Consider the following 15,956-nt stretch of genomic DNA (forward strand, 5'->3'; position numbering starts at 1 on the left):
CGCTGGTGTCTGCGGCTGCGTCTCGGAGATAGATCAAATTTTTCGTATTATGAAGCCTCACTTGGGAACTAGAGAAGGACATCCAGCAGATGGATGAGAAGAATGTTTTGAACTGTGCGGATAAGACCAAACCACCTCGACCCTTTGGACTCCCGTAGACTAAACGCCACTGTAGAATTTTAGTAATTGATGAATAGACTATTTGTAGTCTGCAATGTAGCTTTGGTCTGAACTGAAGACGTAGAACACAAGCGTTGCACTGTACCGGGTGATAGCTTTGGTAAAGAGCGAAGGAATGTGAAAACGGCCGCAGAGCCTGAGCTGCGAAAAGCTATAAAGGAAACTGCGGTCACCGCGGCGTCAGGATTATAAAGTAGAAGATAAAGGTAGGTTTCGGATCTCCCGCGAGCCAAGGTTTGTCGGCATGGGTCAAGGTAGGATGAAAACCGAAACCCAGTGTGAATTTATGAAACACCATTAGATTTCGCAGTGACCAGCACGAAATTAAACAGCTGCCACTGCTTAAAATCGACTGTTCTTAGGGTAGAGAATGCTATTGTTGGTGATCGCAGTTTGACATTAAGAACTCAAAATTACGTGAAGCAGATGTGGACATCTGCACATGTAGCTTACAGTCATCGCCAATTCTTAAGTTATATTAAACAGAAGACTTGACTAAGCCTAATAAGATGGGTTTTACTCTACAAGCTAAGGTACGCTTGCTCCTGTGTCCCTGAAATAGTCTTGAAATTTAGACGACTGACGAAGCTCAGAGTTCCAAATACGTGGTGTTTAGCTTTGCATGGTGGAGCACATTGTCGTTCGTGTCTAATGTCATTGCCTAGGATACCTCGTTGTTATACTGATATTGGCTTGTAAATTATCAAAAAGGAACAGATAGCATGGACACAGTTGTCCCTTTCCGATATAATCTACAGTAAATCTCTCTAGATTTTAATACGTGAAAACACATTAACTGCGCACTAATCCATCAGCCCACCAGAAAGCAGTTTGTGGAGGTGTATAGCGAAGTGAATGGTCACTGTTTTCCGCAGGCTGTACTGAACAGTCTGTGTTCTTATGTTCTAGTGTGGTCATTCTTTTAAGTATAGGTTGTGACAGATGTATGAGATTGTAGAATGAGCTGTGGTGTGTGTTTGTTGATATTATTAATGTTCAGTAGCGCAATAAAAGAGGATCATTTGTATATCCCCATTCTCTCATATTATACGGTCTCATTCTCCTCCCTGCACTTCTAAACACACACACACACACACACACACACACACACACACACACACACACACACACACACACACACACACACACACACCACTTCATACTACATATCCCCATAATGACAACTTGTATACCAGCTCTGGGAGTTGTCCTTTAAGCATTAACCCATAACACAAGAGACACCGGGTCCCGTTTCCACACTCACAGCCAGACCTCATTCTATCAGACAGGAGCAACATGGGAACTGGTGTGTGATAACACAGACATTAAGGAGGCCATAACATGAAATATATTTTTTGGCTCCCATGTTTCTAGAAAGATTTCAACACATTTTTGTTCTTACTAAAAGTCACCATGACCTTGACTGTGTTTTCTTCAGTAATGTTTAGACTGTCTTTGATGTGGCAGCTGTCACGTGTGGGTCCATCTCTTGCTGTTTTACTTTCACTGCCTATGAATCATATTTTCTCTTTCTTCACGTCTCTTCACCTTTGACTAAATGCTATCAAAGGAGTAAATGGTCAGAAAAAGTCAGCAAGTACAGGCACCGGTGGGCTACTGCTGAGTAATTTCTCTCAGTGGTAATAGACATAGAATTCATTCCAAATAGCCATTCACTGGGTGCAGTTGTGGGCTTAGACATTGAAAATGCACATGCATATATGCTCTGGTTTATAGGCTTATTCTGAGAATCTGTATGTAAATGTGTGATGGTGTGTGGTTGGATTGCTTTGGTTATGGGATTTGAGAGGCCCATTTGTGTTAACTCAGATCACAGATTGCATTGCCCCAGTCTATCATGTTTTTCTGTTCAAATTTCAATCTCACTCTTGCCTCAATAGTTAGGCTTCTGAAAAATTACTTCTGAAAAATAAATTGGCAATAACTCTAAAAAGCAATAAAATACATATTTTATATCTCCATGTCCACCTCCCACTTTTCTTTCAGTATGAAATGAAAGCAGAACCTGGTATAAACAAATGTGAGGCTGTCCTGTTGCTGTTGGCTAGTTGCTTTATTCCAGTGAGAAAGAGAGAGACAGAGAGAGTTTAATCCATTAAAACAAGGTGTGAGTCAAACCTTTTTTTGACATGATTGTTTTGACCTTTGACTGCTGTTCAGAGTGACCCCTCTGTGCGGACTACACAACACATCTCTATCATTTAAGGCTTCAGAAAGATAAGTAGTGGACACTGTTGCAGGTTATCTGCATGGTTGACAAGCTGTTTCTGATTTCAATTACATCAGCCTATCATTTAGCTGCTTATCACTGTTTAGAACTGGCAAACAGCCCACTGTCCTATTGAACTATTTACTTCATTCAGACTATTTATACCACATATTGTTTCCTTCTAAACTGAGTTGAACAGTATATTTCAAAGTTTGTATATGTTTAATGGTATCATGTTATTGAGGAAGATTGCGATTAATAAATAAATAAATAGTAAGTCAAATGGATTTGCATAATGCTTCTTACAATGACTTTACATATGTCCAATTTTGAGTCCCCAGCAGGGTTGGAAATTAGTACCCCCCCACTGGCCAAATGCAGGTAAATTTATGCAGGGTTGCAACTACATACTTTTTGAGGTGTATGCAAACATACTATCGGCGCCCCTCGCACTCCACCCCCACCCTCCACCAGCTCGGCAAATAATTTTCTGGCATCGATTTGGCGCCCCCTCTAGTGCAGCGCCCCTATGCGTCGCATACGCTGCATACCCCGTTTTTGCGCCACTGAATTTATGAAGTGGTGGGAAAATTTATGAAGTGGCAGGTAAATTTGATCAACTCACAAGTCACAGTGGCAGATTAACAATGTGGACAGGAGAGGCAGAAAGCATTCAATGTAGTAGATTTCTGGTTCACATTGGGTAGTGACAGGACTACGCATGCACATAATTTAACATAACTTCCAACAAGTCTTACAGCAGATGCTGCACGCTTACAGCTGCCAATCTTGCGCTGCGTGAGACATGCTGTTTATCCCAGCTCAGTGGGATTTATTTTTACCAATTATACATCATGGTTAGAACAGTTAATAACATTTACCACCCAAAGCCAAATAAACATTGAAATGTTTGTGTCTAACCATGATCAGCATTTCAAATATCAACTTAATTGTGAATCTGAAGTTACAGATAATTAGTTAGCTAATGTAGATTAAATAATGTCCAAAACATTTGTCCAACAATATTTGAAAATTAATTGCATGAGAAATTACAGGAATTCTGACGTAGCTACCTAGATGAATGAAAACTGCATAAATATACATCTAGGTGTGACGGGAGGGGTGAGCAACTAAAAAGGAAGCGATCAACAACAACAGCCGCTGTGGACGGAGGCGACCGGTAGGGGGCCGCCTCACCGTGACAGACCCCCCCACCAAGCCGCACTCCCCTCCACTGGGTGTGTGGCACACAGCGGCTGGTCATTCTGTGACGGGCGGGGTGAGCAACTAAAAAGAAAGCGATCGCGCCAAGTCTCAGGGAAAAAGGATGGTTTAATAGAAAGTGTACAAACCAAAACCCGTGCAATAGATCCAAATTAAGGATATAATGACCAGCGGTCAACTGGTACAAAGACAAGACATATATAGATGAACAAATGACCCTCAGGAGAGACGGATCACGGGCTCTGCCCACCTGAGGGACGCACACGACGTCACAAAACAACAACAACAGCCGCTGTGGACAGAGGCGACCGGTAGGGGGCCGCCTCACCGTGACACTAGGTAGTTACCTACATAGCCATAGCTACGGCAAAGTCCCATCCTAAACGTTTTTCGGATATGTTTTATAATTTTGGAAAGGTTTTATGGCTGCCGCATCCACCTAGGATCGTTAAGTAGTTAGCTGTCTAATTTACCTTAAGTAGCTAGCAATTTATCATAACTAGCAAGCAAATGTTATAGCTAGTGGACTCCTCTTTAGCAAAAACGAAATTTTGCTGATATGACTGTTACAGTAGTACTCGTAGTTTAGAAGTTTAGGATGCATCTTCGCCATTGCTATTGTTACAAAGTGGGGCCCTTAAGTGTAGTAGAGTAACCATGTGCCTATGTATTTTCTGGACTATGTATATGTCACTGTATAAATAAAATACCCTTTTCTACATCTCCACTCTGAAACCGCTTGGATCTTCACAGAGTTTGTTGCTCCAACACCATTTCAAGACACTTTAAATGGGCATTGAATGATGAGGAAAAGATGATATCATCCAAATAAAGTAACAAAGCATAGAACGTCTCATAACCTGCTTTACCCTGCTTAGATGACAATGTTGGCCAAGAGAGACCCAAGAGATCCAAAGGGCTGTGCTCTATGCTTTATCACCAAATCACTGTAACCCACCCTCTACCATCTGTCTGCTCCTCAAAGGTCACCACCTCACCATTTGTCTGCTGTTGCACCCATCCTTGGTCTTCTCATTAACCACTGGTATAACAACCAGCCCTCGAATAAGAGAAAGAAACACTCTAGATAAAAGAATACCTGGAGTAAGCTTACCACTGGTTAAAAAAAAACAGAACGAAGAGATGACCCTATGCGTTGATTTCCTCATATCTCAACCAGGCTCACCGAACCCATTGGAACACTCACTGCCTTAGAACCCAGTTACTTTAACCTGCCCCAAGCAACCTGTCGGCGGCACACAATCTAACCGATGCACTCAGTGAATGCCTGTATCCAGGCTGTCCCTGCTTACTGTAGTAGAGGGACCTGAAACAAAGAAGACTTGTGTTACGGATACAATTCCTGGTAACATTGGCTGATCACATTCATACCTAATAAACCCGGTACCTTGGACGTTTGTGCCCTAGTGTGAGGATCACTGGAGTCCTGAACTACTAAAACACCCTTCACAGGTAACACTTTGCCTAGGACCTGGATATTAATATCCAAGGATCCCAAATATGGGACTTCCAATCCATTAGCCCCTCGGAGTTGAAGCCAGTGACATTCTTGGAGCTGATCTAACAAGGCTTGAAAATGCTCATAGAAATTTGGTATTGTTCAGTAAGAGTATTTACCATTGAGCCTGTCCAATAGACAAGGAACTGGAACTCTCCCCAATTCCACCTCAACTACAGGGCACCTGCCCATAAGCTTAGATACACCACTAGAAATTACCACTGAGTCTTGATTACCCTGCCCTGATGTGTGTTTCACATACTAGAGGGTACTAGTTTCCCTGTGGCTTGGAACTACTAGCCACCAACCCTGCTCTGGGGCTAGAATGAGTTCCCAAGCCCCTAGACTCTGTATTGGAACCTCTCCCAGCCCAAGAAAACCTTGCTATGTGCCCAGATTGATTAAAACGTAAACAGATAGTTTGACCTGCAGAGTCATAACGATAGGTCCTAGTAGCTCCTACCTTAGGCTGAGGTTGGGCATTAGTCATGGCAAAATGGTTCAAAATGGAGCACATCCAACTGAGCTTGTTGTTTCCGAAGGCACTCTCAACTCAGACAACTCACTATTCATTGTAGTCACTACGGCTTGACAGTCAACGTTACATTCACCCACCACTTCGATCTGAGTATCAAAGGATTAGGCCAGCCCCCTAGAAAAGTCCTTGGATTGCTTGCATACTCCTCCTCCATCCATCGAATGGATTCACTGCGGGGAAAACAATGCACCGGCCACAATGGTGGTAGCTGAACAACGAGAGCGAGGAGGAGGACAGCACCTCTGGGTGTTCGGGGGACACCGTTTACTCTGGGAAGGAAGTTCCTCGGTCCCCCTCAGCGGGGAGCAGTATGGACTGTTCCCGCTGCACAACCGCGGAGGAACCAATGTCCCTGGGTCGGAGCGTCTCGGAGGAAGAGGAGGAGATGGAGACGTCGAGGGGTGAAGCGCCGGTAACTCCGGGAGCGCGAGAGGGTTTCGGCGTAGCCAGCGGTCCGAGGTGGGGGTACGGCGCGCCCTTGGAGACGCCGTGGATACCCGCCAGCATGCGGCGCAGAGTCTGGACTCCGGTAGTGCCCAAAAAGGCGGCCGAAGTTCCCTGAGGGAGGCAACCGGGCACACGGTCAACGGGAGCACCGGGCAGCGCAACGTGTGCTCGAAGTGCAGCTACGAGGACCGGAGGGACTCTGCCGCCTGTTCCGCCTGCCTCGCTTGCGTCCCTAGCAGGGTCGCGCCACTGCTAGCACTGTGGCAGGCAGCCAGAATGTTGTTGTCTGTCCGTCCTGCTGTTTTCCTAATCCCCTTTTCCCTCTTGTGCCCTTTATGTTAAACGTGCCAGTGTGTGTGCTTGTTCACATGCCCATGTTCAATGTGTTTTCCCCTGTCTTCCCAGGGAGGGTGTTTTAGAGCTGTTCGCGGCGGTTGCCACCATCGGGGGAGATGGCTCTCAGAGGCTCGTGATCCCGGCGGCTTCGGACCTGCCCGTCGGTGTGGGTTCGGGGCTTTCCAGCTGTGCTGGACGCTCCGGGAGTAGCCCCTGGTGGCGGGCTCTGTCACTGTCACAGCTCCGGACCCCTCCTTGTGGGCGTGTCGTTATGTCGTCTGCGTGCAGTTATGTCCATGTTTGTAGTTCCGTGGGTGTGGGTCGTTTGTGAGCGTGTTCGTAGTCTCACCTGTTCCTTGTCTCGTGATCACCGGTGAATGTGTTCCTCACCTATTTAATGGGCGTTCGCGCAATGTCTCGTGCTCGTCTTTGTCTAAAGTTTCGTGCTTGTGTAAGAGTGTCTGTTTGTGCTTGCCCTCCGCACGGAGCTTAAACGTGTTCTTTGTCTGATTAAACGTTTTATGTTGCACCGTTTGATGCTCGTCGTGCCTCCTCCTTCAAGCGTCACAATAATGTTTTAAGAATATTTTAGGCGTAGAGGGCCCTGACAGTTCTGACAGTTCCCCACTGATAAACGTTACCAACATTTAGAGACATCACATGAGAATGTATTTATAATAATAATAATAATAATAATAATAATAATAATAATAATAATAATAATCTTTATTTGTATAGCACCTTTCATACATACATGCAACTCTAAAAGTGCTTTACAGAATAAATAAAAAAGAAACATTAAAAGGAAGCAAAGATAAGAAGACAAAAAGATAAAAAGGAAACAAACATAATAAAATAATCTAATAAAGTGACAAATTATAAAATAATAGACAACATAATGTAAGAAAGTAAATAAGATGGAACAGAGTTAGAGTTTCTTAACTAAAAGCAGATCAAAACAGGAAGGTTTTGAGACTCTTCTTGAAACTGTGCAGGGATGAAATGCCTCTGAGCTCCTCAGGAAGAGAGTTCCAGAGCTTTGGGCCATAGTGGCTAAAAGCACCCTAGCCAATCTTTAATCGGCTTTTAGGAATCACCAGTAGATTACTGTTTGAAGACCTGAGAGACCTGACTGGAACATATCTAACCATCATTTCACTGAGGAAAAGAGGAGCAAAACCATGAAGACATTTAAAAATCATCACTAGAACCTTAAAATCAATTTTAAAGCTGACAGGTAACCAGTGCAGTGAGAGGAATGCAAGTGTAATACGATCCCTCTTTCTCCTGTGGGTCAGAACCCTTGCAGCAGCGTTTTGAACTTGCTGTAGGTGAGAAATAGAGCTCTTTGGAAGAGCAGATAGAACAGTGTTACAAGAATCTAGCCTTGATGTGATAAATGCATGGACAAGTTTTTCACTGTCAACAAGAGAGAGCATATCTCGGACCTTAGCGATGTTTCGAAGGTGAAAATAAGCTGTCTTGCATGTAGTCATTATGTGTGATTTGAACAGTGATGGCTAAGTTACCTTGAGAAAGTAATCCGATTACTGATTACTGATTACTCCTTTTAAAAGTAACTTAGTTACGTTACATATTACTTGATTTTAAAAGTAACTACGTTAGATTACAAGTTACTTTAGTAGTTACATTCAGCAGCAAAATAAAATTTTCCAATACTCACTTTATTGGAAGTGCATTTTTAACAGTAACAATGTATTGAGGCAGGTTCGGTAACCGAGGCAGAAACTGCTTAATCCAAAAATCCCGAGGAGGGAAACTTTATTGATAACGCAACCCTGGCGCGCAACCCCCCCCCCCCCCCCCCCCCCCAGCCCCAGCGTCACTTAAAGGGCAAGACTCGCCGTGAGGAGTAGGAGTCACTACAGTATCTCCTGACATTACGTTTGTGTAGCTGCGCGGTATTATTTGTAAATTTATTTGTAAACGTAATACAAGCGAACTGGGGTGGGTTTCCCGAAACGTTCGTAGCGCCAAGTACCTCGTAACCTCGTATGAAGCTACGAACGTTTCTGGAAACCCACCCCAGTTCAGTCAGACAGCTTGTGAAACTAAATACCATTACAATTTCAAGCATTTTAAAGTAGGCGACGTTAGTCAAAATTCCAGCACTTTTCAAACGTGGAACACAAAGCAACATTAAAATTCATCAGGTAAATGTTCCTTCCCCTGTTTTTGAGGGGTGTTTCTTTACACTACCACATATCGTTATGGGAGGACACAGCAAAGAATGACTTGTAAAACGCGCTCGCGCTCTCACAGGGTCGCGCGCAGCGTGCGGAGTCGAGCGCTACGGTCAGACGCAAAAGTAGAACTGAGCCAAGAAGAAAGCAAAAATATATATTTTACTAGGGAAAATATAAATAGTAACGCACAGTTATTTGGATAAGTAACTTTAATCTGATTACTGGACTGGAAATAGTAGCGCGTTATATTACTCGTTACCGAAAAAAGTGGTAAGATTAGAGTAACGCGTTACTAAGTAACGCGTTACTGACATCTCTGGATTTGAAGCTGAGCTCATCAAAGGTAACGCCCAGGTTCTTAACACATTGTTTGGCATTCAGATTAATTTGATTTAAATACTGTAAGTCTGGACATCATTCCTTTGTGAGTCACTACCAAGACCAAGAACCTTTGTCTTCTCTTTATTTAATTGTCAGACAAAATTGTCAGACATCCATGTCCGTATATCATCTATGCAGTCAAACAGTGAGCAAATAGATTTTAGGGCTTTAGGTTCTAGAGAAATGTAGTTGAGTGTTATCTGCATATTGATGATAACTAATACCATGTTTGTTAATGATATGTGATAACGGAAGCATATATAGGTTGAACAGTAATGGCCCAAGAATTGATCCTTGGTGGATGCCACAAGTAATATTTTTACTTGTGGAGGAAGAGGTACCTAATGCAACATAGTAATCATGCCCAGTTAGATATGATCTAAACCAGTCTAAGACTAAGCCACTAAGGCAGACCTGGGCAAACAACGGCCCGCGGGCCACATCGGGCCCGTTGTGCGTCCCTGTCTGGCCCGCGAGAGGCCAATCATAAATTAAACAAATATCTATGTCGTGCGTGCAATACAACTGTGACGCTTTTATTTTGAAAGCGCTACATTTGTGTTATTTCCGTGTGGACATACCTGCGTGTGTGTGTGAGCTGTGCGACAAGGTAAGGCTGAATTTATACTTTCGGGAGTGAACGTTGCACCTCGCGCGAACCTCCGCAAACGGCGGAAAATTTACGTGACGAATTTTAATTGTGCATTGTGTTCCAGGTTTGAAAAGTGCTGGAATTTAGGCTAAAGTACTTGAAAATGCTTGAATATGTAACTGTTTTTCGATTCACAACAAATAGCTGACTGAACAGGAGGGTATTCCAGAAAGCGGGTAAGTAAACTCAGAGTTAACGAAAGCTCAGGTTTTCCGTTCCAGAAACCGAGCTTAAGAGAGAACCTGAGTCAGCTGGGAAATATTGAAATGGACCTTGAAAGTGCCGTAGAAGTGCTTTAAAGCTAGGTTTAAGCCTGGTTTATACTTGACGCGTGCGAGGGTCCGCGCGGCGAAAATGACGTAATTACGGTGGCCTCGCGCGCTGTCGATTCGCGAGGTCGTGCACCTCTCGAATTTTGTAACTTCGCGCGCGCCGCGCTTCAGCGCAATGAACAAAGTCATGTTTGCAGGGTTCATACACCTTTACAAGGTGGAATATACGTCACTTTCAAGGTCCATTTCAATATTTCCCAGCACGTTAAACTTAATTAAGTTAAATATTTATACATATATTCGAAATGATCCGAAATAATTCACTTTTTTATCACATTATTTAATTATTGTTTATTTTCAAAACGCCCAATCTGTCTTCACGTTCTCTCATGTTTCGTCTTGGAATTACAAGAGGCTCGTATTTGTTAACGTAATACAAGAAAACTGTTCATTCAGATGGCTATTTGTTGTGAAACGAAGTAGTTACAATTTCAAACATTTTCAAGTATTTAGCCTAAATTCCAGCACTTTTCAAATCTGAAACAAAAAGCAACATTAAAATTGGTCAGGTAAATGTTCCTTCCCCTGTTTTTGAGGGGTGTTTCTTTATATCAACACATCGTTTCGGAGAACACTGCACAGAATGTGACGCGGAAAGTATAAACGCCTCCGCCGTTCACGGAAGTTTGCGTGAGGTGGGCGGAGCCACTGTGATGACGTCATTATTGTTTGTGTGGCCCTCTGACACAATTCAGGTTTCTCATGTGGCCCCTTGTAAAAATTAATTGCCCACCCCTGCACTAAGGCCTACCCAGCTCTGTAGTCGATCAAGAAGTATTTCATGATCAACGGTGTCAAAATCAGCGCTTAAATCTAGAAAAAGGACTGAGAGTTTGCCTGCATCCTTATTCAATCTCAGGTCATTTATAGACATTATCAACATTTGGAGATATCACATGAGAATGTATTTATAAACATTTCCAACATTTGGAGATATCACATGAAAATGTATTCATAAACGTTACCAACATTTAGAGACATCACATGAGAATGTATTTATAAACATTACCAACATTTATAGACATCACATGAGAATGTATTTATAAACATTACCAACATTTAGAGACATCACATGAGAATGTTTTTATAAACATTACCAACATTTGGAGACTTCACATGAGAATGTATTTATAAATATTACGAACATTTAGAGACGTCACATTGTGTACATCATGTATAGTCCCGCCCCCTACCTGTCAAGTCTGTTGTCAAGTTGTATTGTTTGGTGTATTTAAACCCCTTGTTTTGTCAAATCTGTGCTGATCAGTGTTGTTTGTGCTACAGACCTGTTGTCCATGTCCAAGTCTGTGAGTTTGTTACTGTTTGTTTGATTACGTTTATTCTTTGTATCATGGTTAACTCTTTGTCTGATCTGTCCCTGGACTGCCTAAACAACCCTGCTTTTGGACTGCCCTTTATTAAATCTCGCTCTTCTCTGCGTCCACCTCTTTGCCCCAGGCGTCACAATGAGAATGTATTTATAACGTTTGGAGATGTCACATGAAATGTATTGATAAATTTTACTAAAGTTTGGAGATGTCACATGAGGATGTATTTATAAATGTTACTAATATTTGGAGACATCACATGAGAATGTATTTATAAACATTACTAATGTTTGGAGACATCACATGAGAATGTTTTTATAAACATTACTAACGTTCAGTTCTTGAGTGTTCTACCATAGTCTCCAATGTCTATTAGAGGTTGATCATTTCATGATAGTGTGTTATGTCTGAGGAAAGATAAACAGTTAGGTGGTAGCTGCAATTAAAACTCTTAAAGCTGTCATCATATAGCCTGCCTGTTAACCAACCAATTAGCCAGCTGCCTGCTCATTAGACAACTGCTAATGAAAGTAGCTGGTCTATTTTTGAAAGTAGCTGGTATTTGTGTTTGTGTTTGTATGTCTTTGTCCACTCAAAAAGTTTTGACTATGATTTTTGTCTGTGATGTCCTTCTGGTGTGACACATCTTTCGCCCTCATGTTGAGAGAACAGCAGACTGAAGATACATATGAAGGGTTAAATTCCATATGAAGGGTTAAATATTGGCCTTTTGTTAGCTCTCTTCTGAACCAATCATGCAATGACAGAAGGAAGATACAGCTGAGGACCAAGTGTTACACTGTATTTGGTCTTGGGATGGCTTCATAAAAAGGGCTGTAATGTCTACATGGCCTGCATAACCAATAAGATTAAAGTATTATTTTCTAAATTTTAGGATTGGAAGGGGAAAAAGTTAATTAAAAGGCTTTCGAAACATTCTGAAAACACACATGCCTGTCTTCTTCTATTTTAGTGTTTGGGTTAGGGCAGTGATTCTCAAACTTTTTCTATCATTCCCCACCTCAGAAGAAGGGGAAATTCCATGCCCCACCTGTCCCATATCACCCAAACAAAATGGTAATAAAATACAAATGGGGGGCAGCGAACGTAATTTGTTGACCGGGGGGGCCGGTACAAATTCATTAAATGGCCGAATCTAGCCCTGGTTCACACTGTTCCACAGACATTTTAAACATCCGGGGCTTATGCAAAACGAGGTTCACACTTTGAGAAACGCTGGGTTAGGGTTAGAGAAAGCACTGAACCTATCCTAAAAAATTTATTTTTGTTTATGTTTGTTTGTTTATCTATATATGTCTTCTATTTGTACCAGTGGACTGCTGCGGCTTCATTTGGATTAAGTCACAGGTTTTTGGTTTGTGCAGTTTTTCTATTAAACCATATTGTCATGCCCAACTCCGCCCTCCTCCCTTGTCCTTGTTTCCCTGTTGCCATAGTTCCCTTCTGTCTGTCACGCCCCTGTCTTCAGTACTTCCACCTGTGTCTTGTATAGTTCCCTGTCCCAGTGTATATTAGTCCGTCCATTTCAGCCATCTGTGTCGGTCATTGTGTTCGTGAATTCTCCCTTTCCGTGCTCTGCCCTGCCCCGCTCAGTGCTTCTTGGTATTCTGTCTCAGTCTAAGTTTCGGTTTTGCGAGTGCTTACACATACATTTTACCTGAGACTTGGCGTGATCGCTTCCTTTTTGTTTCGCTCACCCTGCCCGTCACAAGGGTATAATAATATTATTATTATTATTATTATTATTATTATTATTATTATTAATAAATTATATTTACGATATATAGCGCTTTCAAGAAACCCAAGGACACTGTACAAAGGTTAAAAAAATTATACATTAAAAAAGTGAGAATTCAACCAAGATAAAAATAGAAAATAAAATTATAAAAAAACATGATAAAATGTTCATCCATAAGCTAACAAACAGATGTGTATGCTAACAGAGGGTATGCTAACAGAGGGTACACTAACAGAGGGTGTGCTAACAGGGTACGCTAACAGAAGGTACACTAACAAGGAGGTGCAGGGGCTTCTAGGCCTTTTGAAGAAGGTTTGCCTGCTAGTCTTGTTTGAAACACTATTTATGTTTGCAGTTCGTCTTTTATTAAACACGTACTTTAATATAGCACATTATTAAATTGGTATGTCTAATTAAAAAATGCTATAAGTTGGTTTCTCTAGATTGAGGCACAGGCCAAACCAAAACCTAAAGACTGATTCCTGAGAATCGACTGAACCATTACATACCTATTTTTAACTGATGTGTAGGTTTTTAAAATATATGTAGCCTACATATAGCCTGCTGCAATGCCACCACTGTAATGCCTGCATGTATACTAGTTTAACATTCTATTATTGATTCCTCCAGAAGTGGCAGGTGAAAGGTGACTGTGTTTCTTCTGACTAGTGGTCAGTACTGCAAGCTGAGGCCCACCGATTGGACCTGATGTGTAAGAGTCTGGTGCAGTTAATATAAAGAAGGCTTCTCAGTGTACCCTATCTCAATCACCCTGTGACCTCACCCTCATCTGAACATGTAGAGCACGAGTAACTGTCTAAAAATACACTCCCACCAGCCTCCTAGACAAGCTATCACATTTTCCCTCTGTTGCTTACTTACTCACACAATAACTTACATGTGTTGCGTTTAAATGCAGTGCTGTTGTTTGTCAATGTTGTCCTGTAAGCTGGGATTTCAGTGTTACTGCTCAGTTATAACCTAGCCCATGTAATGCAATTACAAGGCTATGTAGAATCCATTTGATCAGCTTTGGTGGTTACTGATATTCTTGTGAAATATCTTAATTGCCTTTTCAAGTATTCTATTTGTGGGGGGTTGCAGTTTAGAAGCTGTTACATTTCCTTTGATGCTGGGATCAAGGTTGGGGTGGTAGTTATGGTCTTGGTGGTGCTGGGGTCATTTCCTTTGGTTTCCCCCCAGGCCAAATGGGTTTCTCTCAAAGGTGAAAGAAGATTATTAGCATATTAGCCAAGAGCTTTGGATAGGTAAACGGCTTGATTTATTTTAAACAGATCAAGTTTGGATTTTATTTGACCCACTGATCTGCTCCTAGTTTTTTGTGTTTATCTCTGGTCACTACTCATTTTTAACCAAAATTGCATTTGTATATTGACATTGTAGAATACACTGCACTATAATCTTTTAAAATCAATTACAGTTTTTTTATTATTAAATCCATTATAAGCCTTGGGGGTATGTAGACAGACTGAATTTAGTTCTGGATCTTGTATACTGTCACGTCCAGCCCCTCCCTCCTCCCTGGTCCCGCCTAGCTCCCCGCTCCCATTCGTTCCTCCCTCTGTCTGTCACGCCCCGTCGTCAGTCTCGTACACCTGAGTCTTGTTCTACCATCGTGTTTCCGTGTATAAAAACCCCCTCGTGTTTTACCCCGGTGTCGGTCATTCCCTGCACGGTAATCCCTCGCTCCTTCTATCTCTCGTTTCTTCCAAAGACCTGTTCCTCCCGCTATCCTTGTTCTCCCTTTGACTTCGCTCCCTGTCTGTTTGTTAGTTGTTCCCAGTGTTTTACGCCTGTGTTCTGAGTGTATGTTCCCTCGTGGTATTTCTATATGATTTTATCGTGCTGTCTGTTTGGGTTACCCTACTGTTGTGCTTTAACGTTTCTTGTGTCTAGTTGCCCCGGTGCTCATTGTTGCCTATGTGTTTACAGTTTGTTAGTTGTGTGTTCTTACGTATGCTTGTTCCCAGTTGTTTAACGGTTCCGTTTAGTTCATGCTCTCTCCCCGTTAGTTTACTTAGCTCCCTCTGTCTTCCGTGTCCTTAGTCGTGTTGTCTCTCTTTCCATTAAAACCCTTTAAATACAACTATACTCTGCATTTGCGTCATGCCTGCCCGTCGCAAACGTTACATATACGATTTTTAAAACTTTGTGGCAGCCTTATGAATTCAGATTTCACAGATCAAGACTTTCATTTTGATTTTTTTTGTCTTGCTGTGGATCTTTCTTAATGTGGAAGGATGAAAAGGGAAAAGACAAAGGCAGCCCGAAAGCCCCACTTCTAGGGTCATTGCCTATGTCTTCTGGATTCGACCAAAAAAGGAAGCTTTGAGAATGTGGCCCTGCAGTTTGTAATGAGCTCCTAATTGATCTCCTGCTGAATTCCCACTGGAATCTCCACAACAGTCGGGTGGAGGGGGATGAAGGAGAGAGGGCATAATTGAATAAATATATGAGCTTAGTGCCTTCTCCTTTCCCTTGATATGAGAGATGTAGGGGAACCTTAGGTCCTCATTTCAGTCCAATCATTTCATTAAATTGCACCATTGGAATTAGTTAAACATATTTAATGCACAATATTTACATTTTTATTACCTTGAGTTACATAACTATTTATTTATTTTATCTTTACACCTAGTCCATTCATGTTTTAAATTACAGTGGTACCTTGAGATATGAGTTGAATTCGTTCTATAAGCGAGCTCATAAGTCAGTCAACTCGTATATCAAAAAGATTTCTCCCATTAAAAATAAATGAAATAGATTCAATCCATTCCAGCCCTATGAAATATCCTCAAACCA

The 15,956-nt window shown here is 42.0% G+C and overlaps 1 protein-coding gene across 9 annotated transcripts in view; it reads left to right on the plus strand.

Moving 5' to 3' along the window:
• tanc2b (tetratricopeptide repeat, ankyrin repeat and coiled-coil containing 2b) overlaps window positions 1-15,956 on the plus strand; it is a 123,333-nt gene continuing 107,377 nt past the window's right edge. For 7 of the 9 annotated variants that reach the window (XM_077000757.1, XM_077000759.1, XM_077000758.1 and 4 more), the window contains exon 1: window positions 400-434. In XM_077000757.1, the coding sequence (XP_076856872.1) occupies window positions 425-434 (10 nt within the window). In that variant the 5' untranslated portion in view covers window positions 400-424. The other 2 variants (XM_077000760.1, XM_077000764.1) reach the window with 1 other exon arrangement.

Source organism: Brachyhypopomus gauderio, chromosome 3 (assembly GCF_052324685.1).
Source record: "Brachyhypopomus gauderio isolate BG-103 chromosome 3, BGAUD_0.2, whole genome shotgun sequence".
Taxonomy (NCBI): Eukaryota; Metazoa; Chordata; class Actinopteri; order Gymnotiformes; family Hypopomidae; genus Brachyhypopomus; species Brachyhypopomus gauderio.